Source organism: Zea mays, chromosome 8 (genome assembly GCF_902167145.1).
Source record: "Zea mays cultivar B73 chromosome 8, Zm-B73-REFERENCE-NAM-5.0, whole genome shotgun sequence".
In the NCBI taxonomy this organism is placed as follows: Eukaryota; Viridiplantae; Streptophyta; class Magnoliopsida; order Poales; family Poaceae; genus Zea; species Zea mays.
The window spans coordinates 56,196,277-56,223,201 of NC_050103.1; the positions used below are offsets into that span (position 1 = coordinate 56,196,277).

The window sequence follows — 26,925 nt, forward strand, 5'->3', positions numbered from 1 at the left end:
GATACTTATTGATGTGTTCTATGGCCTGAAGTCTAGTCCCTTCTATAGTGTCTTTTGTTATTTGAGAATCAGCTTCGTCCTTCGCTGAAGTTGTTGTTCTTATTGATCATGTCTTTGCTTCTTCTGATGTTATTGCTTCATCACCGAACATGAGCTTGAAAGGTGTAAAACCTGTTGACCTTGATACAGTTGTGTTGTGGCTCCACACCACTTTAATCAACTCATCTGGCCACTTTCCTCTGGGTTGGTTGAAGATTAACTTCATTATTCCTGTCATTATAATTCCATTTGCTCTTTCTACCAACCCATTTGATTCTGGAGGCCTTACTGATGCAAAATGGACTTTTGTACCAATTCAGTCACAGAAATCTTTGAACGTTTCAGCATCAAATTGAGTTCCATTGTCCACGGTTATTGCCTTCGGCAAGCCGAAACGAAAAACAATGTTTTGCCAAAAGAATTTTTGCACTGCGGCCGAAGTTATTGTGGCTAAGGGTTTTGCTTCGATCCACTTAGAGGAATATTCCACTGCTAAGACGACATATTTCAAATTTCCTTGTGCTGGTGGATGTGGACCTAACAAATCCAAACCCCACCTTTGCAGTGGCCAAGTTGGTTGTATTAACTTGGTTAAAGACGAAGGTTGTTTCTGGTCTTTTGCACATCTTTGGCAATTTTCACATTTTTGAACCAGATTTGCTGCATCCGAAGCTGCCTTCGGCCACTAAAATCCTTGTCTGAAAACCTTCCCCAGCAAAGGCCTAGACCCAATATGAGACCCACATAAACCTGCATGTATTTCCTTCATGAGTTCTTGACCTTCGGTTCTGGATAAACACTTGAGTAGTGGAGAGCAGACTCCATGTTTATATAACTCCCCTTCTATGATCACATATGGTCTTGTTCTTGCTTCCATTCTTTTATTATACACTTCATCATCTGAAAGACAGTTACCTTGGAGGAAAGATATAATCTCAGTCCTCCAATCTTTACTATGTACAGGTGATATTGCAAGCACTGCTCTCTCCAGAAGTTCGACTGAATGTGTTTTTATTGTCTCAAAGAACACTTTCGAAGGCAAAGGGAGCCCCTGTGCCGCTGATTTAGCTACCAAATCTGCATGCTCAATTTCCCCCCTTGGAATATTTTTTATAGAAAATCCTTCGAAAGAAGCCTCCAATCTTCGGACTGCATCCAGATATTTTTCAAGCTTCGGATCCCTTGCCTTGCTGCTTTTGTCTACATGGCCAGAAATAACTTGGGAATCAGTTTTAAGGATTGCCCTTCTTATTCCCATTGCCTTTAGCTTCCGAAGCCCTAACAGAAGAGCTTCGTATTTGGCAATATTATTCGTACAAGTAAAGTCTAGCTTTACTGTGTAGCATGCCCTAACTTTAGAGGCCCCAAGAACCATCACAGAATATCATCCAGGCTTCGGTATCTTTTGTTGCTTCTTCTCCTTGAGCCCCTGGCGTCTAATCAGCAATGAAATCTGCTAATGCCTGAGATTGAATTGAGGATCTATGTATGTTGGAGGCCTTCTTCTTCACCGAAGGCCCTCTAAGCAAAAACACCTTCGGAAGGACGATATGCAAGAAGACATAACGCGAAGGTATATGCCGAAGCTACAATCCAGGGAGCTTCGGCATGACGACATGCCTTGAGACGAAGGGCAGCACCGACTTAAAGAGGGAAAGACCGTTTAGACCATGATAACTTATGTCATGTTTATAATTAGTTATTAAGGACATAAATGTAATTTTGATTGGGTTGCATCCCGTGCCTATAAATAGGTGAACAGTACCCTTGTACTGTTCACGCTGACTTGTAATCACTTGCACGTCGCTCTTGGATTCTTACCTTCTGTCAAGCCGAAGGTACAAATGCAATTTACTATTATTAATGTTTGACCATAATTAGATAATGAGAATATAAATAATCTGACGATTTAATGTGATTATTCATGTTATTTTCCATGTTTCATATGTTTCTACTTTCATTATTACATGCTAAGATAATGAAGGTATGTCCTTCATAACCTTCGTCTGAAGATCATTATATCCTAAGGGAGATAATGCTTCGAAGGACGAAGGTCTTTGACCATTAACATTTTGTGTTGCCTTGTTCTTAACTCATAGCATTTGAGAACAAGTCCCCAACATTGGTGCCCACCTCCGGTGAACTCAGTTCCACTGTTGAGCTGATGGCTTCGTTCAACAATCAAGCCGAAGCACCTTCAGTTACGAAGCTGGTGCTCCCAATCACGGGCGGTTCAAGTTCAGAGCCAGCCAACAAAAAGCAGAAGAAGGAAGCGCAGAGAAGAGTGTAGCATGTTGGGGTGCAAGGACCCTTCGTCAGATCCAAGTGGTCCCACATCCCAATCACCTTCTCCCAGGAGGATCTTTAGCTCAAAGATTATCCTCATAACGATGCTATGGTCATATCATGTGTCATCAAAGGATTTCTGGTCCACAATGTTCTGGTTGACATAGGCAGTGCAGTGGACATCATATTTGCAAAGGCTTTCAGGCAGATGCAAGAGCCAGAGGACAAAATTCATGATGCTACACACCCTCTTTGTGGCTTCGGAGGAAGACAGATTGTGGCACTTGGTAAAATCATAATGTCAGTTACCTTCGGTTATGTTCATAACACAAGGTCTGAGCAGGTTATCTTTGACATTGTTGACATGGATTACCCATACAATGCAATCATTGGTCGAGGGACACTTAATGCCTTCGAAGTCATACTTCATCCAGCATACTTATGCATGAAGATACCTTCAGAACAAGGGCTCATTGCTATACATGGAAGTCAAGAAGCTGCTAGAAGGGCTGAAGGGAGTTGGACAGATTCAAAGGCAATCCATAGCATAGATGGAGCCGAAGCTTGTCGACAATATAAGCATAAGAGAGATAAGGCTGCTTCGGCAGATCAGCCGAAGCCTATGCTCCTATGTAAAGATATAGCAGATCAAAGGGTACTGCTGGGATCTCAGCTTTCTGATGAGCAAGAAAAGACTATGCTGAGATTTTTGTTCAACAACAAAGATGTCTTTGCTTGGACAGCCAATGATCTTTATGGTGTCAACAGAGATGTCATCGAGCATTCACTTAATGTGGATCCATCTTTCAGGCCAAGGAAGCAAAGACTTCGGAAAATGTCTGATGATAAAGCTGACGGTGGTCGGAATGAAGTAAAGAGACTTCTCAGTGCTGGTGTTATCAGAGAAGTAACATATCCAGAATGGCTAGCCAACACTGTTATGGTGAAGAAGGCTAATGGCAAATGGAGAATGTGTATTGATTTCACAGATCTCAACAAAGCATGTCGAAAGGACGAGTTCCCATTACCAAGAATAGACACCCTTGTAGATGCAGCAGCTTCTTTGGAGCTCATGAGTTTACTGGACTGCTACTCAGGCTATCATCAAATTTGGATGAAGAAGGAAGATGAGCCAAAGACTAGCTTCATAACTCCTAGTGGTACTTATTGCTACCTTCGGATGCCTGAGGGGCTCAAGAATGCTAGAGGAAGCTTCAACAGAATGACAGCCAAGGTCCTTCATTCTCAAATAGGCAGGAATGTGCTGACTTATGTTGATGACATCATAGTAAAAAGCACGAAGCAAGAGAATCATATTGCTGACTTGCAAGAGACATTTGCCAATTTCAGGCAAGCTGCTCTTAAACTAAATCCAGAAAAGTGTGTTTTTGGAGTAAAGAAGGGCAAGTTCCTTGGCTGTCTGGTGTCAACGAAGGGAATCGAAGCTAACCCAAATAAGATCGAAGCTATCCTTCGGATGGAGCCGCCAAATTCAAAGAAGGGGGCTCAACGGTTGGTAGGAAGGCTGACATCGTTAAATAGATTTATATCAAAATCAGCAGAAAGGAATCTACCATTCTTTGAAATACTAAAGTCACCCGAAGTTTTCCAATGGGGCCTGGCTCAACAAAGGGTTTTCGAAGAGTTAAAGCAATACTTGATAGACTTGACAACTCTAACTCCACCTTCACCAGGGGCTCCGTTACTCCTATATGTGGCAGCCTCTCACTCTGCAGTTAGTGCGGCGCTTGTACAGGAGAAGCAAGATGGTCAAGTTAAAAGACAAGCTCTAGTATATTTCGTCTCCAAAGTTCTAAGCTTATCAAAGAAAAATTATACAGAATTGGAGGTGTTATATGTTGTGTTGATGGCCTCAAGGAAGCTTCGGCATTATTTTGAAGCATATCATATAATTGTTCCTTCATCTCAACCTCTGAAGGACATAATGAGGAATAGAGAAGCGACTAGGAGAATCAGAAAATGGGTTGCCGAGCTCAATGAATTCTCTATTGATTATGTACACAGATCCTCAATTCAGTCCCAGGCGTTAGCGGATTTCATTGCTGATTGGACGCCAGGGGCTCAGGGAGAAGAAGTAACAAAAATGTCGAAGCCTGGAAAGTCTTCTGTGATGGTTCTTGGGGAACCTTCGGCGCAGGAGTGGTTGCTGTTCTAGTAGCGCCCTCCAAAGTCAGAACATGCTATGCAGCAAGACTGGACTTTAGTTGTACAAATAACATTGCTGAGTACGAAGCCCTTCTGTTGGGGCTTCAGAAGCTAAAAGCAATGGGAATAAGAAGAGCAGTCATTAAAACTGATTCTCAGGTCATTGCTGGCCATGTAGATAAAAGCAGCAAGGCAAGGGATCCGAAGCTTGAAAAATATTTGGACACAGTCCGAAGGTTGGAGGCTTCCTTCGAAGGTTTTTCTGCAAAAAATATTCCAAGAGGGGAAAATGAACATGCAGATCTACTAGCTAAGTCAGCAGCACAGGGGCTCCCTTAACCTTCGGAAGTATTCTTTGAAACAATAAAAGCACCTTCAATCGAACTTCTGGAGAGAGCAGTGCTTGCAATATCACATGTACATAGTGAAGATTGGAGGACTGAAATCATATCTTTTCTCCAAGGTAACTGCCTTTCAGACGACGAAGTTTATAACAAAAGAATGGAAGCAAGGACAAGACCATATGTCATAATAGAAGGGGAGTTATACAAACATGGAGTTTGCTCTCCACTTCTCAAGTGTTTATCCAGAACCGAAGGTATAGAGCTAATGAAGGAAATACATGCAGGTTTGTGTGGTTCTCACATTGGGTCTAGGCCTTTGTTGGGAAAGGTTTTTAGACAAGAATTTTATTGGCCGAAGGCAACCTCAGATGCAGCAGATCTGGTTCAAAAGTGTGAAAATTGTCAAAAATGTGCAAGAGGCCAGAAACAACCTTCGCCGCTAACTCAGTTAATACAGCCAACCTGGCCATTGCAAAGATGGGGCCTAGATTTGTTGGGTCCACTCCCACCAGCACAAGGCAACTTGAAGTATGTTGTAGTGGCAGTAGAATATTTTTCCAAGTGGATTGAGGCGAAGCCCTTAGCTACAATAACTTCGGTCACGGTCCAAAAATTCTTCTAGCAAAATATTGTTTGTCGCTTCGGTGTGCCGAAGGCAATAACTATGGACAATGGTACACAATTTGATGCCGAAGCATTCAAAGATTTTTGTGACCGAATTGGTACGAAGATTCATTTTGCATCAGTTAGGCATCTAGAATCAAATGGACTGGTAGAAAGAGCAAATGGCATTATAATGACAGGAATAATGAAGCTAATCTTCAACTAGCCCAGAGGAAAGTGGCCAGACGAGTTGATTAAAGTGGTGTGGAGCCACAACACAACTGCGTCAAGGTCAACAGGATTACACCCTTCAAGCCCTTATTTAGTGACAAAGCAATAACTCCAGAAGAAGCAAAGACAGGGTCAATAAGAACAATAGCTTCGATAGAAGAAGCTGATTATCAAGTAACAAAAGATACTATAGAAGGGACCAGACTTCAGGCTATATAGCACATCAATAAATATCAGGCCAAAACAATAAAGTGTCGTGATAGAAAAGTTCGATTGAAAAACATCAAGCTAGGGCATCGGTGCTTCGGAGAGTGGCCAACCCAGATACAGTAGGCAAGTTGCAACTGAAGTGGGAAGGTCCTTTTGTGGTAGTATCTTCGTCAAGACCCGGTTCTTATAGATTGAAGGATATGGACGGCAACGACATACCCAGATCTTGGAATGCGGATGAGCTTCGACGATACTATGTGTAATCTGATGTAATCTTTTTTTATTTTTTCTATGGCACCCTTTTCCTTTCAAGAGGGGAGAAAGGTTTTTAATGGGGCCATAGCTTGTAATTTTTCATTCTTATTTAGCCCTACGAGGGCCAAATCCCCCAAAGATGTAATATGTAAAATCTGAGCCTGCACCATCGTGTGCAAAGAATAAAAACAGGGAGAAGCTCAAAAGATGTCCCCAAGGGGATGCAGAGCATGACGAAGCTGCAAAAAAGTCGTTCCTAAAGGAGCGCAGCGTAAGTTTTCTGCTCAAAAGTCGTTCCTAAGGGAATGCAGAGCCAAAAATTTGACGAAGATGCAAAAGTCATTCCTAAGGGAGCGTAGAGTAAGTTTTCTGCTCAAAAGTCGTTCCAAAGGGAATGCAGAGCCAAATACCAACGAAATATAAGATGTAGAAGTTCAAAAGTCGTTCCTAAGGGGATGCAGAACTTAAATGCCACTGAAATAGAAGGTGAAGAAGCTCAAAAGTCGTTCCTAAGGGGATGTAGAGCTTAAAAGACTCAAAAGTCGTTCCTAAGGGGATGCAGAGTCTGGGTGTGGTTTCGTGTGTATGTTCGGGACATTCATTTGCACATTACATTACATCATTCATTGCATTCATATACATTCATGTAGACATTCGTAGGATCATCATCATCATAACATGAAGCACAAACAGAAATACTTCAGCTTTGATAACAATGCTTCGATGAGCACGAAGAAGCAAGGATATGCTTCGTTGTGTACGAAAAGAAGGGAAGGTGGTTTTCGCCTTCGGCTCAAAAGATACAAGTTTCGTCCACAGCAAAGCAATTTATACATGGATGGAAAGGTAAAAATATATTACAAGGTATGGACAAATATACAAAGTAATGTTCAATTCTTGTTTACAATATTTTTTTACAAAGATAATACAAATGCCTCTGAGCTCTATGCAGGTAGGCCTAAAAATAGCTTCAGCAGCCTTTAGAATGTGCTTCGGACTATCAATCTTCGGCACCATCATCCTGCACACAACAGAGCATTATAAGATAAAAAGTAATTATAAGAGAAGGTAAGCAACAAGTATAAGTTTCATACCGGCTTAAGCAAGCTTCGGGCCTCGTCACCAGCCAAATCCCGACCACCCTTCACCCAAATCTGTGTTATAAATCTGCTCCCTATGCTCTGGGCTTCGCTGGGGATGTCAATCAAATCTGTTGGAGATAGGTTGAAGGTCGATCTATTCACAATCTTTGTGTGCGTACAGCCAGCCTTCAGAAATGTTGCAGCTGTGCCGCGAGAAGCTAGTAGGGCACAGAAGTCGTCATGCCCGGCTATCACTTCATCAAGCGCCTCGACCTCGCCTTCAATGTGTTCAAAGGTGCTTGATATGTTTTCAGCTGAAGGGGTAAATTTTTCAGCACTGGCCCCAACTAAGTTAAAAACTTTTTTCAATCGCTGTACGCAGCGGCTGCCAAAACCCAAACACATGTCTCGAAGCTCTTTCAAAGATTGCTGCAGTTTTGTATTTTTGTCAGCTTCAGCTTCGTATTTTGTCTGCAAATCTTTTCTCTCTTGTTCGAAGCTCTCTGATTTTCGGAGAAGTTCCTCGTTTAATCTAGCGTTTTCGGCTTGGGCTTCTGCAAGTGAACCCTCCATTGCCTGAAGCAGGAAATACTTCTTCTCAAGAGAAGCTTCGTAGTCTTTAATTTTGTTTTATAAAACCTCGATTATAATTTCGTTCTTTTTGTCTTCGAGGTCTTGCTGCATTTGCAGTGCTTTGCTTAGCAACATACTCTGTAGAAATAAACCTTCATCAGCAAATTTTCTTCGTCGCAAAAATAAAAAAGAAAATTTTTTCTTCATCACAAGAACTTTACCTTGAAGTTGGAATAAAACAAATTGCCGACGATATGTTGTCACCGGTAGCTGCTAATATCAGCTTCGAGCTTCGGAAAACCGACACTCTTCAATAGAGTGCCGATTATCTTTGCCCCGGTGCGGTCACGAACACATCCTAAGGCCTCTTCATCGATCCCACCAAAGAGCATGGCTCTTGGCTGGTAGCCATAGGAAATGCCATATTCCTGTAGCTCCTCCTTTTCGGCCTCAGATAGCTCTTGCCCGATCAGGTTCCGAAGGTCGAAGTCTTTTTCCTCCGAAGCAACATCGGCAATTTTCTTTCCTTTGTCAGGCACTGGGGCCATGACCTTTTCTGCAGTCGTAATGGCATACCCAATAGCAATTTATCAAATCCAGATAGTGTGCTCTCCAAGTTGGCAGCTTCGGTGGCAGCTGCAGCTTCGGTAGAAATGTTTGCTTCGGCAGTGGCCGAGGCCGATGGTGGCGTCCGTTCAATGGCTTCCATTACAGTACTGATCCTTCGCTTCTTCTGCCCATCCACCTTTTTGTAGCCGAAGGCTCTTCCTTCTTCTGTAAAAGCTTTGTCAGTTCCGGTCCCAAAGGACTTAGCAACTTGATAGGTAGAGATTCAGTCATTACCTTTAAAATTTCTGCCACTTCGGCATCAGGAGGTGTCGAAGGAGTCTCCTCTTCTACCCCGGTCACCTTCGGCTCTGGAGTTGCAGCTTTTCTTTTCTTCAAAGCTGCCACCTTTAGCTCAGGAGTGGATTTTCTCTTCTTTAAAATCTTGTCATCCTCCTTCACCATTCTGGCAGCTTGTCTATTCAGAACGCTAACAATCCTTTTCCTTTTTGCCCCTTCGGCACCTTTGCTAAGTTGCTCATAATCAGGGTATTCAAATTTTAGAGCATCCATTACCCGGTTCAACCTTCGTTTTGGCCGGGTGCCGAAGGCTGCTGTCATCAATTGGTCTTCTTTTTTGGTATAGTTTCCTAGTATTTCATTACACATAGTTTCAATCATTTCTAGCCATTATTGGCAAGGTTGCTTGAACTGTTTTTCAAAATTGAAGCGATAAGGTAATTGAACAAGTTCATATTTCTTCTTTGTTCCCTTCATCTTCGACATCCCCCAGTCACTTGACGTTGGATACGTCCGGTTGGCTAGGTATTCCTGCACCAAGTCCCTGGTGCCGATTTGTTCAGCCACTATCCTGAATTATACCTCGGCCAGCTGGCATGCTGACCCTAGCTGCATGTTGCACAGGGGCCTGGTCATTCCGAAGTTTAAGGACAGCGGGCACATGACCATCGTCATCAGTTTCCCCCTCTTCTTCTCATCAGCCTTGATGTAAAACCATTCGCCTTTCCACCCGGTTGGCCATTTGGTGCGATAACTAAGAACTGGAGCCTTTGTATCCTTGCGATACGCAAAATTGTAGCAACCAAAAATTTCATGAAGACCGTCTGCCCTGGCCTTCGTCTGGTAGTGCAACTCGTGCACTTGGCAGAATGCTTCGGCATCTGGACTCATCCCTTGGCTTCGGAGGGCCCAGATGAAGACACTAAGCCTAACAATGGCGTTAGGGGTCAGCTGATGAAGATATATTTCAAAAATTTTCAAGACTTCCCCTATCATCTCATTCAGAGGAAGTCGCAGACCTGCTCTAAAAAAGCTCTTGAAAACCACTACTTCATTATTCTTCGGTGCTGGGGTGGTCTCTTCTCCGGCAAATTGGACGAGTTCCTTTTCAGCTTCCCCAAAGTAGCCCAGCTTCATCATCATGGGCATGTCAGCTTCAGACACAGTAGATTTCTCAAAATCTAGATGGCTGGGTTTTGATGGGATCAAAATACTATAATCTTCTTCATCCTCTTCAATATCTTCCTCTTCAGCAACGGTCTGTTCAGCTTTGGTAATAGGGGTACCTTCGTCGGTCACAACTAGACCTGATTGTTTCATGACTTCGGAAATTGGTGTTGTCTCGCTGACCTCGGTCTCTTCTCCTTCACGAGTCACCCTTGCAGTCGAACGCACTCTGCCCATCTGATGGATTTTTTGCGGTTTTTATGAAGTTGATGTTTCTTTTTTGCAGTTTTGACGAAGCTCACTCTTTTAATGACGTTAACTGTAAATGATGAAGTGTTTGCTTGAGAGCGCAGTGAAAAAGCTTCGGCTATGGTTAAATTTTTTTAACAGCACAACAGTGCAATGACAATGAATGTTGTGGTAACTCTGCACCAACCCGTCTGTTTATATACTACTGCAGGTGGTAAGGTGAACCGCCAAATCGCCCACACCCACTGAACGGTGGACCACCCGACGCTTGGAGTATTTTAATCGTTTCTCGGCAACGAGCTCAGGGAAGGTGTTTTTCGGACCTTCGGCATTCCGAAGTCTTTGAGATTTTTCGCGAATCGAGCTCGTTACGAAAAACGATCTAGCACCACGAAGGGGCTAGTGTTGGGGGTCTTCTTCTTCGCTGAAGGTCCTCTAAGCAAAAGCACCTTCGACAGGATGATATGCAAGAAGACATAACGCGAAGGTATATGCCAAAGCTATAATCCAGGGAGCTTCGGCATGACGACACGCCTTGAGACGAAGGGCAGCACCGACTTAAAGAGAGAAAGGTCGTTTAGTCCATGATAACTTATGTCATGTTTATAATTAGTTATTAAGAACATAAATGTAATTTTGACCGAGTTGCATCCCGTGCCTATAAATAGGTGAATAGTACCCATGTACTGTTCACGCTGACTTGTAATCACTTACACGTCGCTCTTGGATTCTTACCTTCTGTCAAGCCAAAGGTACAAATGTAATTTACTGTTATTAATGTTTGACCATAATTAGATAATGAGAATATAAATAATCTGATGATTTAATGTGATTGTTCATGTTATTTTCCATGTTTCATATATTTCTACTTTCATTATTACATACTAAGATAATGAAGGTATGTCCTTCATAACCTTCGTCTGAAGACCATTATATCCTAAGGGAGATAATGCTTCGAAGGACGAAGGTCTTTGACCATTAACATTTTGTGTTGCCTTGTTCTTAACTCATAACATTTGAGAACAAGTCCCCAACAATGTACATAATCAATGGTGAATTCATTGAGTTCCGCAGCCCATTTTCCAATTCTTCCTGTAGATTCTCTGTTTCTCATTATATCCTTCAGAGGTTGTGATGAAGGGACTATTATATGATATGCTTGAAAGTAATGTCGAAGCTTTCTGGAGGCCATTAACACAGCATACAATACCTTCTCCAATTCTGTGTAATTTTTCTTTGATAAACTGAGTATTTTGGAGACGAAGTATACTGGTGCTTGTCTTTTTAGTTGGTCATCTTGCTTCTCCTGTACAAGTGCCGCACTGACTGCAGAATGGGAGGCAGCCACATACAGGAGTAACGGAGTTCCTGATGAAGGTGGAGTTAGAGTTTTCAAGTCTATCAGATATTGCTTTAACTCTTCGAAAGCCTTCTGTTGAGCCGGACCCCATTGAAAAACTTCGGCTGACTTTAGTATTTCAAAGAATGGTAGATTCCTCTCTGCTGATCCTGATATAAATCTATTCAGCGATGCCAGCCTTCCTGTCAATCGTTGAGCCCCCTTCTTTGAATTTGGTGGCTCCATCCGAAGGATAGCTTCGATCTTATTTGGGTTAGCTTCGATACCCTTTGTTGATACCAAACAGCCAAGAAATTTGCCCTTTATTTACTCCAAAAACATAATTTTCTGGATTTAACTTGAGACCAGCTTGCCTGAAATTGGCAAACGTTTCTTGCAAATCGGCAATATGATTTTCTTATTTCGTGCTTTTTACTATGATGTTATCAACATAAGTTAGCACATTCCTGCCTATTTGAGAGTAAAGAACATTGACTGTCATTCTGCTGAAGCTTCCTCCAGCATTTTTGAGTCCCTCAGGCATCCGAAGGTAACAATAAGTACCACTGGGAGTTATGAAGCTTGTCTTTGGCTCATCCTCTTTCTTCATCCAAATTTGGTGATAACCAGAGTAGCAGTCCAGTAATCTCATGAGTTCCGAAGAAGTTGTTGCATCTACAAGGGAGTCTATTCTTGGTAAAGGGAACTCATCCTTCGGACATGTCTTGTTGAGATCTGTGAAATCAATACACATTCTCCATTTCCTATTAGCCTTTTTCACCATAACAGTGTTAACTAGCCACTCTGAATACGTTACTTCTCTGATGACACCAGCACTGAGAAGTCTTTTTACTTCATTCCGAGCACCTTCGGCTTTATCCTCAGACATTTTCCGAAGTCTTTGCTTTCTTGGCCTGAAAGATGGATCCACATTGAGTGAATGCTCAATGACATCTCTGTTAACACCATAGAGATCGTTAGCTGTCCAAGCGAAGGCATCTTTGTTGTTGAACAAAAATCTTAGCAGTCTTCTTGTTCACCAGATAACTGAGATCCCAGCAGTACCTTTTGGTCTGTTATATCTTCACACAGGAGCATAGGCTTCGGCTGATCTGCCGAAGCAGCCTTCTCTCTTTTGTGCTTATATTGCTGACAAGTTTCGGCTCCATCTATGTTATGGATCGCCTTTGAATCTGTCCAACTCCCTTCAGCCCTCCTGGTAGCTTCTTGACTCTCATGAACAGCAATGAGCCCTTGCTCTGAAGGTATCTTCATGCATAAGTATGTTGGATGGAGTATTGCTTCGAAGGCATTAAGCGTCCCTCGGCAAATGATTGTGTTGTATGGGTATTCCATGTCAACAATGTCAAAGACAACTTGTTCAGTTCTTGTGTTGTGAATGTAACCGAAGGTAACTGACGTTATTATTTTGCCAAGTGCCACAATCTGTCTTCCTCCGAAGCCACAAAGAGGGTGTGTTGCATCATGTATCTTGTCTTCTGGTTCTTGCATCTATCTGAAAGCCTTTGCAAAAATGATGTCCGTTGCACTGTTTGTGTCAACCAGAACATTATGGACCAGGAATCCCTTGATGACACAAGATATAACCATGGCATCATTGTGAGGATAGTCTTTAAGGTGAAGATCTTCCTGGGAGAAGGTGATTGGGATGTGAGACCACTTGGATCTGTTGAAGGGTCCTTGCACCCCAACATACTGCAGTCTTCTTTGTGCTTCCTTCTTTTACTTCTTGTTAGCTGGTTCTGAGCTTGAACCGCCTGTGATTGGGAGCACCAGCTTCGTAACCGAAGGTGCTACAGCTTGGTTGTTGTACGAAGCCATCGTCATAACAGTGGAAGTGAGTTCATCGAAGGTGGGCGCCAATGTTGGTCACTTGTTCTCAGATACTTCAACAATGCTCTTTCAATTGTAGCTTCGGTATATATCTTCATATCATATCTGCTTCCACATCGTCTTGCCGAAGGTATTTTTGCTTAGAGGACCTTCGGCGAAAAAGAAGACCCCCAACAATACCATAACTAGATGTACAATATCACTACTACATATGATCGAATACTTAGATTACCTTTGGATATCATAGCATTCGAAGGTTATGTGTAAAATTTCCTTTGTGCGTACTGTCGCGTCTTCGAAGGTATTAATGTTTTGTAAGCTCTATTCTGCATTCTGTCGGCTTTACTAGATAAGGGATCCGATTAAAAAGAAGGCAAATGGATCACGCACAATTGTGTAGCATATGAAAATTAAACCGTTTGTTGTTACTTTAGTTTCCCATCGTCCTTTCGTCCCTATCTCGTTTATCTTCGGATTTTTGAAGATACAGAGAGAACCTATCCACTATCCTTTAGCTGTGTTGCCCTGTAATTATTTCTTGTAGGAACTTTAGTCCAACAAATAAGGATTTGGAGTGTGACGTGATGCCATACTAGATTGAAACACATAGACGAGCATGGAAATGAAGGTATACAAGACTGGGGGAGCATATAGATAGTGTTGAGAGACCATGTGAGGTGATTTTAAATCATGTTTGGATCTAGATGACACACTATGGTAAGTTCAAGGACCTAAAATTAAAATCTTAAGTTTTAAACTAGATGACATCCCAAGTTGGTTTATGTACCTAAAATCATAAACCGAACACAAATGACATCGTAAGACAAGTTTAATACTATATGAAAACTAAAAAGAAATATTTGTTGTACAAGTGAAAACATATTAAGATTGTATCTTAATTCAATATAATATGACATTGAAACATTATTACTAACATTAACTTATATTATTAATGTCAAGCAAATCATAAAATAAATTATAGTTTTAAAATATTATAAAATTTGTATGACTTAAATAGAGAAATAACACCCACATCCTCTGTTTTTCATGGATGATTAGTAGATTTTTTTCTTCAACTGCAACACACAAACATGTATTATAATAAAGAAAACAAAAGATAAGCAACCATTAAAGGGTCCGAGAACAAATAAGCACCATGTTGCATGTTTTGATAAATTGATTACTACAAATTAATGATCGCTTCCCTCAAGATTAAAACAAACTGCCGTTTCAAAACAAAACTTGTGTACACAGGAGTGGAACAGATGAGATATGTGCAAGTCATTGTGGGTTTTGGAATCTGCAACAGTCGTCAATATCGCTTTTCATGCTTCACGTAGGTCTGTCATCTCAAACCTGACATTTGGGTTCATGTACACATGGGAGCAATGCTCATAGATTGGTGTTCCATCTAGGGGCTCCTCATGAGGGTGGAATCCAGTTGCATCACAATCATGGATCACGCCCATGCCACATGGCTCCGTTAGATGAAATATGCCATGTTTTCTGTTCAAAGTAAAAATAAGAACATAATTATATCACAAGATTACCCAAATAGGAAAGGACATATTTGTTGCAAATGGTTTCATGTTTGGCTACAATTATGCCAAAAAAACAGGAGACTACAGAATAGATGCAGCCGAGCTTCACCTAATTTATATGGCCAAAGAGTTGAAAATTATCAGCAACGAGAGCTAATAAAAGGTGATAGATAACGACATTGGTGATTTTATAGGGCTTTTATTCAGTCAAAATCTTACAAAATTTACAGCATAAAAATACTAGGGGTGCACACAGATACGGATGGATATCACTAATATTACATTTATTTTCATATTTCTATTAGGATTCAGATTCAAATACGGATAGTATCAACTATATCGGATAGAATCCGAATGGATATTAACATCATAAATATGGCATTTGAATATGGTATTCAAGGTTGAATATCTGGACTCAGGATACTGATGGATCTTAAACTCTTCTAAACGAATTCGGACTCAGATACGGTTAGAAATATCCATACCATTGGCACCCTTAATAAATACGACAAAAAGTCCATAATGATCAGTGCTGATTAGCATTATTGACTTCTCTTCTTGGCTAGCATGCCGCCATATTACAATGACCAAAAAACTGAGGGTGCAACATCAGTGAAAATAATACCTTGTTGTATCCGTAGGAGCCATAACTATTGCAATCGCTTCCGGAAGCATAATCTGTCACCAAGACGACAAACACATGATCAAAACAAACAAAACAATAATTTCCTAAAATAATTTTGAAACATTAAAATGTAGTGCAGAAAACATTTGCAATTTACAGAAAAACAGTATAGGAGTTGAGTCCTTAGCCACGATGGATCCTAGAACATTTTACAAGTCCAAAATACACAACCTCATCCATTCGTAAGTATATACTCCCTCCGTCCCAAAATAATAGTCGTTTTTGCTCATAATTTTTATGACTATATTGAAACAGGTGAAGATGAACGTAGACACATATATAAAACACATACATCAAGTATTGTATGAACCTTTTAATTAACTAAAACGAATTTTAATTTGGGACGGAGGGAATAACATTCTAGAAAGTGTGCAGTCAAGTTCAACTTCTACCACAAGCTCAAGATAAGTTATTAGCTTTAGTCATATGGATTGGTGCATTCATGAATAGTAAGAGTATGTGAAGCATTTGTAAATACTCCTTCCGTCCTAAAATATAGTTCGTTTTAGACTAATCACACATTCATTAAATAACATATGAATACATTTTGCATGTATGTCTATGTTTATTATCATTTGAATGAATGTGGACGGAAAAAGTGGACTAGAAAGAATATGGACGCAGAGAGTATAATTTAGTAATTTTACCAAAAAGATACTATTGTTTTTCATATAAAACTAGATGTGTTGGTGAAAAATGGCACATAAAAAGGACCAATTAACAAGGAATCTCATATTGAATAAATTAAGCTCCATGGTACAAAACAAACATGACAGATGAGGCATGACTACTAGAGAAAGTCATCCTCCTGACACTAGTTTTTTTCTCGAATCCAGAGGAGAGCTGCACATCATTATATTAAGAAGATAAAGGTCCTAAAAAGGACTAAGAACATCCGCCGACGGCGGCTTAAACCTATAACACACTACCGGCTAAAATAATAACTGCATAAAGACTTGTGATCACTACTTTAAAGAGGAACCAAAGTACAAGCAGAATGAGATGGGCAATTTACTAGATATAATCTAGATATTAAGGCTATCTCCAGCAGATCCCCTATCTCATCCCCTGTCATGTGGGGCCGCACCTATGCGCGTCAACAGCAGGCCCGCGACGCCAGGAGAGTTGAGGCGCGGGCGTCCACGGTGGGCGAGAACAGCAGTGCACATAAGGAAGGAACCACTAAGGAAAGTGGCTAGATTGGTGGCTAAATTGATAGGCCTAAATGGTAGGGGGACTGGTTACCAAATAAGTAATTGCCTAATTAGTTGTTGCCTAGTTGGTCGGATTAGTTTCCAAATAAGTTAGTTACCTAATTAGTTGTTGCCTAGTTGGTCAGGCAGGTGGCCTATTCAATAAGACAGACAACGGCTACGAATTACGTAGTCGCGTTCCAGCCGCTCGAGGGCTCAACACCCTTGACAACCTGGTATCACAGTCCAAGCGATCCTCTGCCGGTCCGCTTCCACAACAGTCGCCGCCACCTCATCACCAACCCCAGCCGCCGCGCCAACCTCCCCTTCACCCTCTGTTGCATCGTGCGCTCCAGCCATGAGTAGTGCCAACGATTTCAAGGCCCTCGCTGCAGGATTCCGTCGCAGCCAATGCCCAGACCATCGCCAACCTCACAATCGATGGCACGTCCTCCCCCGGCATCAAGATCGACTCCGGCGAGCACCATAATGACCGGCCACCAAGGTTCCAGAAGCTAGACCTTCCCTGGTACGATGGTAAGACCGATCCCCTCGGTTTCATCAACCGCTGCGAATCATACTTTCATCAGCAGCGCATCATAGAGAAGGTCTGGATGGCCTCCTACAACTTGGGAGGGCGGGGCGCAGATGTGGTACATCCAGGTCCAAATGGACGAGGGTACTCCATCGTGGCGCCGGTTCAAGGAGTTGTTCAACCTGCGCTACGATCCCCCTCTCCGCGCCACACCCCTCTTCGAGCTGGCTGATTGCCGTCGCACGGGCTCCGTCGCAGACTATCAGGACCTCTTCCAGGCGCTCCTCCCCCGTGCAGGACCCCTCGAGGAGGTGCAACGGTTCCAGCTCTTCACAGGGGGTCTCCTTCCTCCGCTCAGCCTCGACGTCCAGGTCCACAACCCGCAGTCCCTCGCGGCTGCCATGAGCCTGGCGCGCCAGCTGGAGCTCCGGGAGCGTATACACAGACACCTCCCAAGGTCGTGTCCCATGGCCTACTACCAGCCCCGTCACCGCGAGTCGCCCTACCTGCTCTGTCGGTCGACAGGGCAGTCGAGCCTGCGGTCATGGCGGATGGGCGCAAGCGCCTGTCCCTGCAGGAGCAAGAGCCCCGCCGAGAGGGCCTCTTCTTCAACTGCAACGAGTGTTACACGCGGTGGCACAACCGTGTCTGTGATCTTCTACATCCAAGGCGTCGAGTTGAACCTTGCCACCGTTGGGGATGATCAGAACATGGAGACGCCGGTGTTCTCCCTGCATGTCGTCGTCGGGATGGTCGTCTGCAACACTGTACAACTGCAAGTGGTCGTCGGCGCCTCTACTTTCGTCACGCTCATCGACACGGGCTCAACTCATCTTCATTGGGGAGGCGGCTGCGTAGCGCTAGGGCCTCACCATCGAGCCGCGACCACAACTCACGACAACGATGGCCAATGGTGAGCGTGTGGCCTGCCCAGGAGTCCTATGTAAGTGGCTCGGTGTTCTGCGTCGACCAGTTCGTAATGCCCCTAGCCGAGTATGACGTCGTCCTCGGCACGCAATGGCCAATTGTCTGGGACTTCAACGCTCGGACCATGGCGGTCCAATGGGAGGGACGCGGCGTTCGATGGAGTGGCGTAGGCCCTCCATCCGCGTCGATTCTCCTTGCCGCCACAGAGGATGACGCCCTCGTCGACGGGGTGTTGAACGCCTTCACCGACATTTTCGCCGAGCCGATCGGCCTACCTCCGCGCAGGGATGCGACCACCACATCGTCCTCAAGGATGAACATGAGCGGCAGTGCGCCGCCATGATCGCGCAGCGACTCGGCGTTCTCGTCTTCAGTCATCCTCGTCAAGAAGCCGGATGGGTCATGACGCTTCTGTGTCGACTACCGCGCTTTCAACGCGCTCACGGTCAAGAACGCATTTCCAATCTCGGACGTCAACGAGCTCCATGGGGCACGCCTCTTCACCAAGCTGAACCTATGGTCAGGGTATCACCAAGTACGGATGCGGCCGGAGGACGTCCATAAAACGGCGTTCCGTACCCACGACGACCTCTACAAGTTCCTGGTGTTTCCGTTCGGGCTGTGCAACACCCTAGCAACATTATAGGCTCTGATGAACGACGTATTGCGCCCCTACCTTCGCCGGTTTGTGCTTGTCTTCTTTGACGACATTTTGATATACAACACCTCTTGGGCGGACCACCTAAGGCATCTCCGCGCCGTCCTCGACACCATGCGCCAGCACCGCCTCTTTGTGAAGAGGTCCAAGTGCTCATTTGGCGTCGACTCTGTCACCTACCTGGGCCACGTCATCTCGGCGGAGGGCGTCGCTACGGACCCTGCAAAGGTCCGGGCCATCCACGACTAGCCTAACCACAGTCAACGTGGGCCGTGCACAGATTCCTCAGCCTACTACCGCAAGTTCGTCCACAACTATGGCACCATTGCAGCACCCCTCACGGCCCTCCTGAAGGAGGGGTTTGCATGGTCCGACGAGGCGACCACCGGTTTCAGCGCCCTCAAAGGGGTTGTGACATACGCACCAGTGCTAACATTGCGGGACTTCACCAAGCCTTTCGTCGTCGGGTGCGATGCATCGACCCATGGCTTCGGGGCCGTACTCATACAGGAGGCTCATCCTATCGCCTTCTTCAGCCGACCGGTGGCGCCCCGACATCGCTCTTTAGCGGCATATGAGCAGGAACTCATCGGGCTTGTGCTTGTCGTGCGGGGAGGTCGTACCTGTGGGAGTGCTGCTTCGTCGTGAAGACGGGCCACTACAGCCTCAAGTACATCCTCGACCAGCGTCTAGCGACCATCCCTCAGCATCATTGGGTGGGCAAACTTCTCGGTTTCGACTTCTCCGTTGAATACAAGTCGGGAGCAACGAACATGGTGGCCGACGCCCTCTCGCGCCGCGACACCGAAGAGGACAGCACATGGGCTCTACAGGCGATCTCGGCGCCCCGCTTCGACTTCATCAACCGGCTTCGCCATGCCCAGGCCACTACCCCGCTCTGGCCGCCATCCACGACGAAGTCAACGTAGGCACACGCGCTACTCCATGGGCAGTGGCCAACGGCATGGTACGACAGGCGTCTGTACATCCCATTGTCCTCGCCCATTCTGCAAGAGATTGTGGCAGTTCTCCATGAAGATGGACATGAGGGTGTCCAGCGCACCCTACACTAGCTACGACGTGACTTCCATTTTCCCAACATGCGTCGTGTTGTGCAGGACTTTGTGCGGGCATGGCCCACTTGCCAACAGTACAAATCAGAGCACCTTCACCCGGCAGGTCTCCTCATGCCCCTACCAATCCTCACTGTCGTCTGGGCAGACATCGACCTCGACTTCGTTGAAGCACTTCCCCGTGTCAACGGGAAGTCGGTGATCCTCTCCGTCGTCGACCGCTTCAACAAGTACTGCCACTTCATCGCCCTTGGCCACCCGTACAACGCCGAGTCAGTGGCACAGGCCTTCGTCACCGACATTGTGCGCCTCCATGTAATGCCATAGTCCATGGTGTCCGACCACGACCCAGTGTTCACCTCGGTGTTCTGGCGTTAGCTCATGCGACTCATGGGCAATAAGCTGCACATGTCATCCGCCTTCCATCCCCAGTCGGACGTCCAGACGAAGGCGGCTAACCACGTCATCATTATGTACCTTTGCTGCTTCACCGGCGATCGTCCTCGACAATGGGCCGAATATGTGTACAACACGACATATCAGTCCTCGCTCCGGGAGCCGAGGCGCCGTTCTGGGTGGTGTACGGTCGTGATCCACCCTCCATCCGCTCGCATGAGCCTAGGGAGACAAGGGTTGATGCGGTCGCACGACATGGAGGAGCGCGAGGCCTTCCTCGCCGATGTGCGCTATCGCCTCGAGTAGGCATAGGCGGTGCAGAAACGCCACCACGACAAGCAACATAGGCCAGTGACCTACGCGGTCGGTGACTGGGCGCTCCTTCGTCTACGCCAGCGCACCCCGTCCTCGCTGCCCCAACAGACAACGGGTAAGCTGAAGCCCCGCTTCCTAGGGCCATACCGCGTCATCGAGCTCATCAACGATGTCGTCGTTCACCTGGAACTGTCCCCATAGGTCCGCATTCATGACGTATTCCACGTGGGCACCTTGAAGAAGTATGTGGGGACACCGCCATCAGCCCCACCACCCCTGCCCGACATCCATCATGGGGCGGTTGTTCCGGAGTCAGCTCAGGTCAACCACGCTCGCTTGGCGCGTGGTGTTCAACAGGTGTTGATCCATTGGCGGGGCAAATCGGCGACTTCAGCAACCTAGGAGGATCTCGACAAGTTTCACGCCACGTACCCAGATTTTTAGCTCGAGGATGAGCTGGACCTCGAGGGGGAGAGAGATGTCATGTGGGGACGCACCTATGCGTGCCAACAGTGGGCTCACGACGCTAGGAGAGCTAAGGCGTGGGCGTCCACGATGGGCGAGAACAGCAGTGCGCATAAGGAAGGCACCACTAAGGAAAGTGGCTAGATTGATGGCTAAATTGATAGGCCTTAATGGTAGGGGGTTGGTTACCAAATAAGTAATTGACTAATTAGTTGTTGCCTAGTTGGTCGGATTGGTTTCCAAATAAGTTAGTTACCTAATTAGTTGTTTCCTAGTTGGTCAGGCAAGTGGCCTATTTATAATGGAATCGTGAGACATGAGGAATAAGAAAAGTATTATCTCTAATCTCCTATCTCCCTGCTTTCTCTAAGCCTGCGGCTGAGGAACCCCTTGCCGGAGAAGACGGACAACGGCTACGAACTACGTAGTCGCGGTCCAGCCGCTCGAGGGCTCAACGCCCTTGACATCCCCTATCTTATCCCTTATTTCAAATTTCTCTATGCAAACAGTGTTATCTACAATTTCGCGTCCCCTATTTTCCACGCTCCACTGGAGACAGTCTATAATAACTGTATTGAGACGTGTGATTTCTATTGGGTTTCACTCTATCCTAACCCAACTTGTTGATATTAGGATAACTGCATTGCTATTATGTATTTAAAATTCTAAAATGTTGGTGACAAAGTTGAACAATAAACTAACATATGGAATTTTAAAAAAGAACTTAACTTCAGCTACAAAAACAGTTACAGGACAACAAAGTGCTGAGTACAATACAAAACAAGAACTGCTATAGCGGAAGTAAGAAACAAGATGAAGCGCCCACCTGATATGCGTAATGATTATGAAGATCAATGGAAGATAGGAAGCAGGTCTGTGTTGGATGTGTCTGCAAAGAATGACAGAAAAGTAGCAACGAAGTTAATAACTAGCTATAGTATTATGTTCCAATCATCCAATGACATTGATAGACAACAACAATAACAGAAGCCTTTTAGTTCCAAGCAATTTAGGGCTAAGAGTTGAAACCCAACAGAAGCAAATCAAAGTTCAGACATATGAATAGTTATTTTTCATTCGCTCATATTCAAGGCTAAATCTTTGGGTATATTCAATCGTTTCAAGTCTTCTTTTTATGCATCTTCTCATGTCAAGTTAGGTCGTCTCTGTCTCTCTTTCCACTACTATCATGACTTAGAGCAAGGTTAATAATAGTAGTTAGCTTTTCGCTATTAATGCATAACCCACTTGACTCCCTTACAAAGTTTCTTTCCTATGTCTAAGCCGGCTGTAAGTTTACAATCCACTTCTCCTCTCTTCTCTTCTCTCCTACACTCAGCATTTAGCCCGCTTGCAGCCTCTTAGTATACTTGCTCTTAGAACCTCACTACGCACTCGATCCCTTCTTGTATGGACCAGCATAATATACGCACTTTCGCAAAACTTATCTATTAAACATGATGTCTTTTTGTAGGCTAAATTATACACCATACAACATACTAGTTCTAATGTCCTATAAAACTTGTCTTTTAGCTTCTATAGTACCACCTTGTCACATAATGCTAGATGTTTGGCGCCTCTTCGTCCACCCTGTTTGATTCTATGGCTAACATCTTCGTCAATATCTCTCTATGTACCACTAATCATAAACACTGAAAGGTATCCTTCCTTAGCACTACTTAACTTTCCAAACTAATATCTCCTTCCTCATGTGTAATAGTGTCGAAATCACATCTCATGTATTTGACTTTAGTTTTACCGCTTCTAAAACCTTTGGAATTTAGAATATCTTGCCATAACTCTAGTTTACTAATTACTCTTGCTCGACTTTCATCAACTAGCACTACATCGTCCGCTAAAAGCATACACCAAGGGATATCCCCTTGTATGTCCCTTGTGACCTCATGTGTCACCAAGACAAAAAGTCATCTATGTCCCCATCTTGAACACTATTGTACATGTCCTTATCGAGTCCAACATACTTCATTGGAACCTTATATTTGTCCAAAGCCTACCACATAACATTCCTTTCCTTGGTATTTTTCATAAACCTTCTTCAAGTCAATGAAACCATGTGCGGGTCCTTCTACTCTATAATCCATATACTGCTCCATGTCTTATTAAGAAAATGAATTCCATTGTTTACATTCCAGGCATAAAACTAAATTGGTCTATATAGATCCTCGTTATTCCTCTCAAACGATGCTCGATAACTCTCTAGTATAACTTTGTAGTGTGTCTCATCAACTCAATTTCACGCTGTTAGAATATTGTTAGGGTTTCTCTGTATTTCCTTGTATACCCCTACCGTAATGGCCTTTGGCCCACCTAACTTTTCTATTTGATACACTCCCATCCTAGGACTAAGTTACAGTTTCACGATCCATAATGGTATCAAGCCAATTTTTCTTTTTCCTCTCTCCCCTCCTAGCCGCCGTCCACCATGTCCTTATTCCTAGTCGTTGGTCGCCTAGTCGCCATGGACTGCAGCAGTTCCACTCCCCCCTCTCCTCTCCCTCCCTCTCTCTTCTCCATGGAGCCCGTCACCTAGATGGCGGACGTCAGCGTACTTCCCCGACGTCCCTGTCTCCCTTCGACGAGAAGAGCGACCTGCATCTATCGCCTGCGCATCCTCCCTCCAACGCCTCTCTTGCAGCACCCCACGCGAAGGCCTCCCTTGGCAAGTCTAGCTGCGCCACCTTGACGGTCGAGGCTGTTTCCCTGGAGGTGAGTGTTGCCGCCCCTACGCGACTGCCTTCCTCGTATGCACATCTGGCACCCCTGCTGCGCCGGTAGGTTGCGCTGCCTCGACACCCACAACTCCTACTCCGACGACGGGCTCCCTCTCTCCCGGCACTGGCTCCTTCCCCCCGCGGGCACACTCCTTCCCAATGCAACCTACCCGAAATCCAACGACGCAGCCACCTCCCTACTCTAAGTCAGCGTCGTACTCCCGTCCTAAGCCCCCTTACGGGATGTGGATACGGGATGCTACTACCTAGCGAGTACCCAGAGTCCACATCCTTTTTGTTTCTTCTTCCTCTTTCAACCAGCAATGAAGTCACCACAACTCCATCCATTACAGTGATTCTTGGTTCTATTTCCATCATGCCACCTCCACCTCCACCTCCATCTCAGTCACCTCACTTGTTAAGTATATGAAGGCCCAGCTAATATACGCCCATCAGGCTCCTATATATAGACCTCATCGGCTACACTTCTACAACAGTGGCTGCAGCTGTGGCTTCTCAGTTTATACAGTGGTGTGAGAAGTGCAATAGGATTGCTGAAGCTGAAGCAGCTTTGTTGCAGCCAGCACTTCTGATCAGAGCTACAGTCATCTCCACTAAAGGAGTCATCATACTCAATGTTAGTAACAAATACATCTAAATGTATTATTTTCATGTGAACTACCCTAAACAGTTATATACATATTACAGGTCAAAGTTAAGCAAGTTTGACTACAAAAAACTTATGGAATTGACAACTCAAACTATAAAGCGCATTCGGAAAATACCTAGCACATGATTAAATACTATAGGTACAAAGATTGAGGGAAGCTAAGGTCACCATTCACTAATTACTTCAGAATCCAAAATCAATAAACAACAGTAGCCCGGTGAATGTATGGATACAAAACATTTCAATTGCACTTAAGCAGAGTAGCCATTGCTCATCGTTATGGGCAGATTGTCTTTAGGCTCCTTAAGTGAAATGAAAAGGTGTAGGATTAATGTCAACATTTTCATTCAGTAGTAATCCTTGATCCTTCTGTATATACCATTAAATACAGCAGAAAAGATAGACTGGATACTTGAAGTCCAAGGAAGCACATATAACCCTTTGACTTGATGAAAAAAAAGTAATCAAACGGAAGTGCAGGAATTACATGAATCCAACCAAGAGATAAAAGGGAGCCTTTGTCCTGAACTTCAAATATTTCTTCTTCATTCGTAGCTTGACACTGCAAAATTAATAAAAAAAAATAGTTCACGTATTTCTGAAATGCAACATTTTAGAGACTGCGGCAACACGTAAACTTATGCACAGCCACATACAATCCAGTGTTCGGCCAAATAGCCATGTAGGCTGATTAGTCAATGAGTATAATGTATACTCCTGTTGAGCACAAAAAATGACGGGAGGACGGTCCGCCGTAGCAGCGCGTATACTCCTATTGAGCACAAAAAATGACAGGCGGACGGTCCAGCCCTGAGGCCGGACGCTCTGGACCGTCCGCGTAGCGGCGCGGACGGTCCACCGTAGCAGCACGGACCGGACGCGCGTGCGGAGAATCAGTTAAGGTTCTGGATTTCTTACGGGACATGTTAGCTAAACCTGCGGGATTAACTCGAGAACCGACTTATACCGGGTCCAGACCTCCCCTTTATATAGATGAAGGGCTACGACCGATTGAACCCCCCACAATCGATCCAATCAAATCTAATTATCGTTTTTACCTTATGCATTAGGAGTAGCTCTAGTTTAGCCTCCCTCTACCTCGAATCTTCACCTCTCTTCCACTATATGTCGACTAGAGGCGTCTTGGGTGGCTACCCCCCACAATCGATCCAATCAAATCTAATTATCGTTTTTACCTTATGCATTAGGAGTAGCTCTAGTTTAGCCTCCCTCTACCTCGAATCTTCACCTCTCTTCCACTATATGTCGACTAGAGGCGTCTTGGGTGGCCTGCCGTCGCCAAGACACACCCTATGATCTCTCCTTCCTGACGGGGTCCCTCCCGGGAGGCGAGATCCAGGTCTACTGCGAAGAAGACAACCCTCTTCGCCATCGCGGACCGTCCGAGCCCCATGTACGGACCGTCTGGACGTACGCAGAGGAGTCGCTTCTGCGCCCAGGTCGCGGACCATCAAGCCCTGTGCTGCGAACCGTTTGCGCCTCCGCAGAGAGCACCGTCAGGTGGTTCATTCCAGTGTTTGGCGCCCAGATCGGCGTCAAAACACTTTTTGGCAACTCCGCTAGGGAACAGGTGTCTAGATCTACTAAAAATCAGGCCCTCAAATAGCCGGTTTTAAAGATCACACCGATATCTCCCGAGACAACATCATAAAGCCAGGTGTTGAAAATCTAACGGCCTGTTAGAATACCCGTCTAGGGTTTGGGGTCTTCCCCATGTAATTACCATCTCACCCCTTTGTAATGGGCCAGACCCAGTTACTCAAGTCTATTAATACAACACCCAACCCTGATTAGGGTTAGGGGTTCTTCCCACATGGTATCACAGAGCTAGGTTTAGTTTTCCTACCCCTCACTTCGCCCTATACGGCACAGCCCCTTCCTATTCCTTGGCTACTCTCCTGACCACAAGGGGTACCGGTGTCTGGACCTCACCTCCCACTGCATCATCATCTCTCGTCACGTCGTCTTCGACGAAGATGTGTTTCCCCTTGATCCACCCCACCCACCGATCTCGACTCCCTCCTCGAGTCTGATCCGGTTCCCCCCCCACCCCCGGCGCCCCGCCTTGCGCCATTACCTGCACCTCGTGCGGCCACGACGCCACCGCTCGTGCCCATTTCCGCGCCACGCGCGGCCCCGTCGACCCCGCCTGCGCCACGCGCGGCCCCATCGATCCTGCCTGCGCCACGCGCGGCCCCGTCGACCCCGCCTGTGCCACACGCGGCCCCGTCGACCCCGCGCTCGTCTACCACCGCCACGGCCACGCCACTATCTCGGCGCCTGCCGACTCGGGCCCGTCGACGAGCGCGGGCCGCTTCGCCGACCCCGTCGTTGTCTATCACCGCCGCGAGCCGGCCATACCCGCCGCTCTCGACGTTCCGGCGGTCCGCTCCGAGCCGTCCGTATACTACCCGGTCGCCATCCACCACGACCCCAGGCACGTCCACCCGATGGTGACTCGACGCGTCGC

General features: G+C 45.4%; 1 protein-coding gene across 2 annotated transcripts in view; it reads right to left on the bottom strand.

The window, feature by feature from the left end:
- Positions 1-14,240: 14,240 nt before the first annotated feature.
- LOC100284313 (mov34/MPN/PAD-1 family protein) overlaps positions 14,241-26,925 on the bottom strand; it is a 31,470-nt gene continuing 18,785 nt past the window's right edge. The window contains exons 11-14 of one of the 2 annotated variants that reach the window (NM_001157208.2): positions 24,922-24,996; positions 21,859-21,921; positions 15,411-15,463; positions 14,241-14,750 (exon numbers count right to left, since the gene is read on the bottom strand). In NM_001157208.2, coding sequence (NP_001150680.2) covers positions 14,570-14,750; positions 15,411-15,463; positions 21,859-21,921; positions 24,922-24,996 — 372 coding nt within the window. In that variant the 3' untranslated portion in view covers positions 14,241-14,569. The remainder of the gene's footprint in view (positions 14,751-15,410; positions 15,464-21,858; positions 21,922-24,921; positions 24,997-26,925) is intronic. The other variant, XM_020542164.3, reaches the window with a different exon arrangement.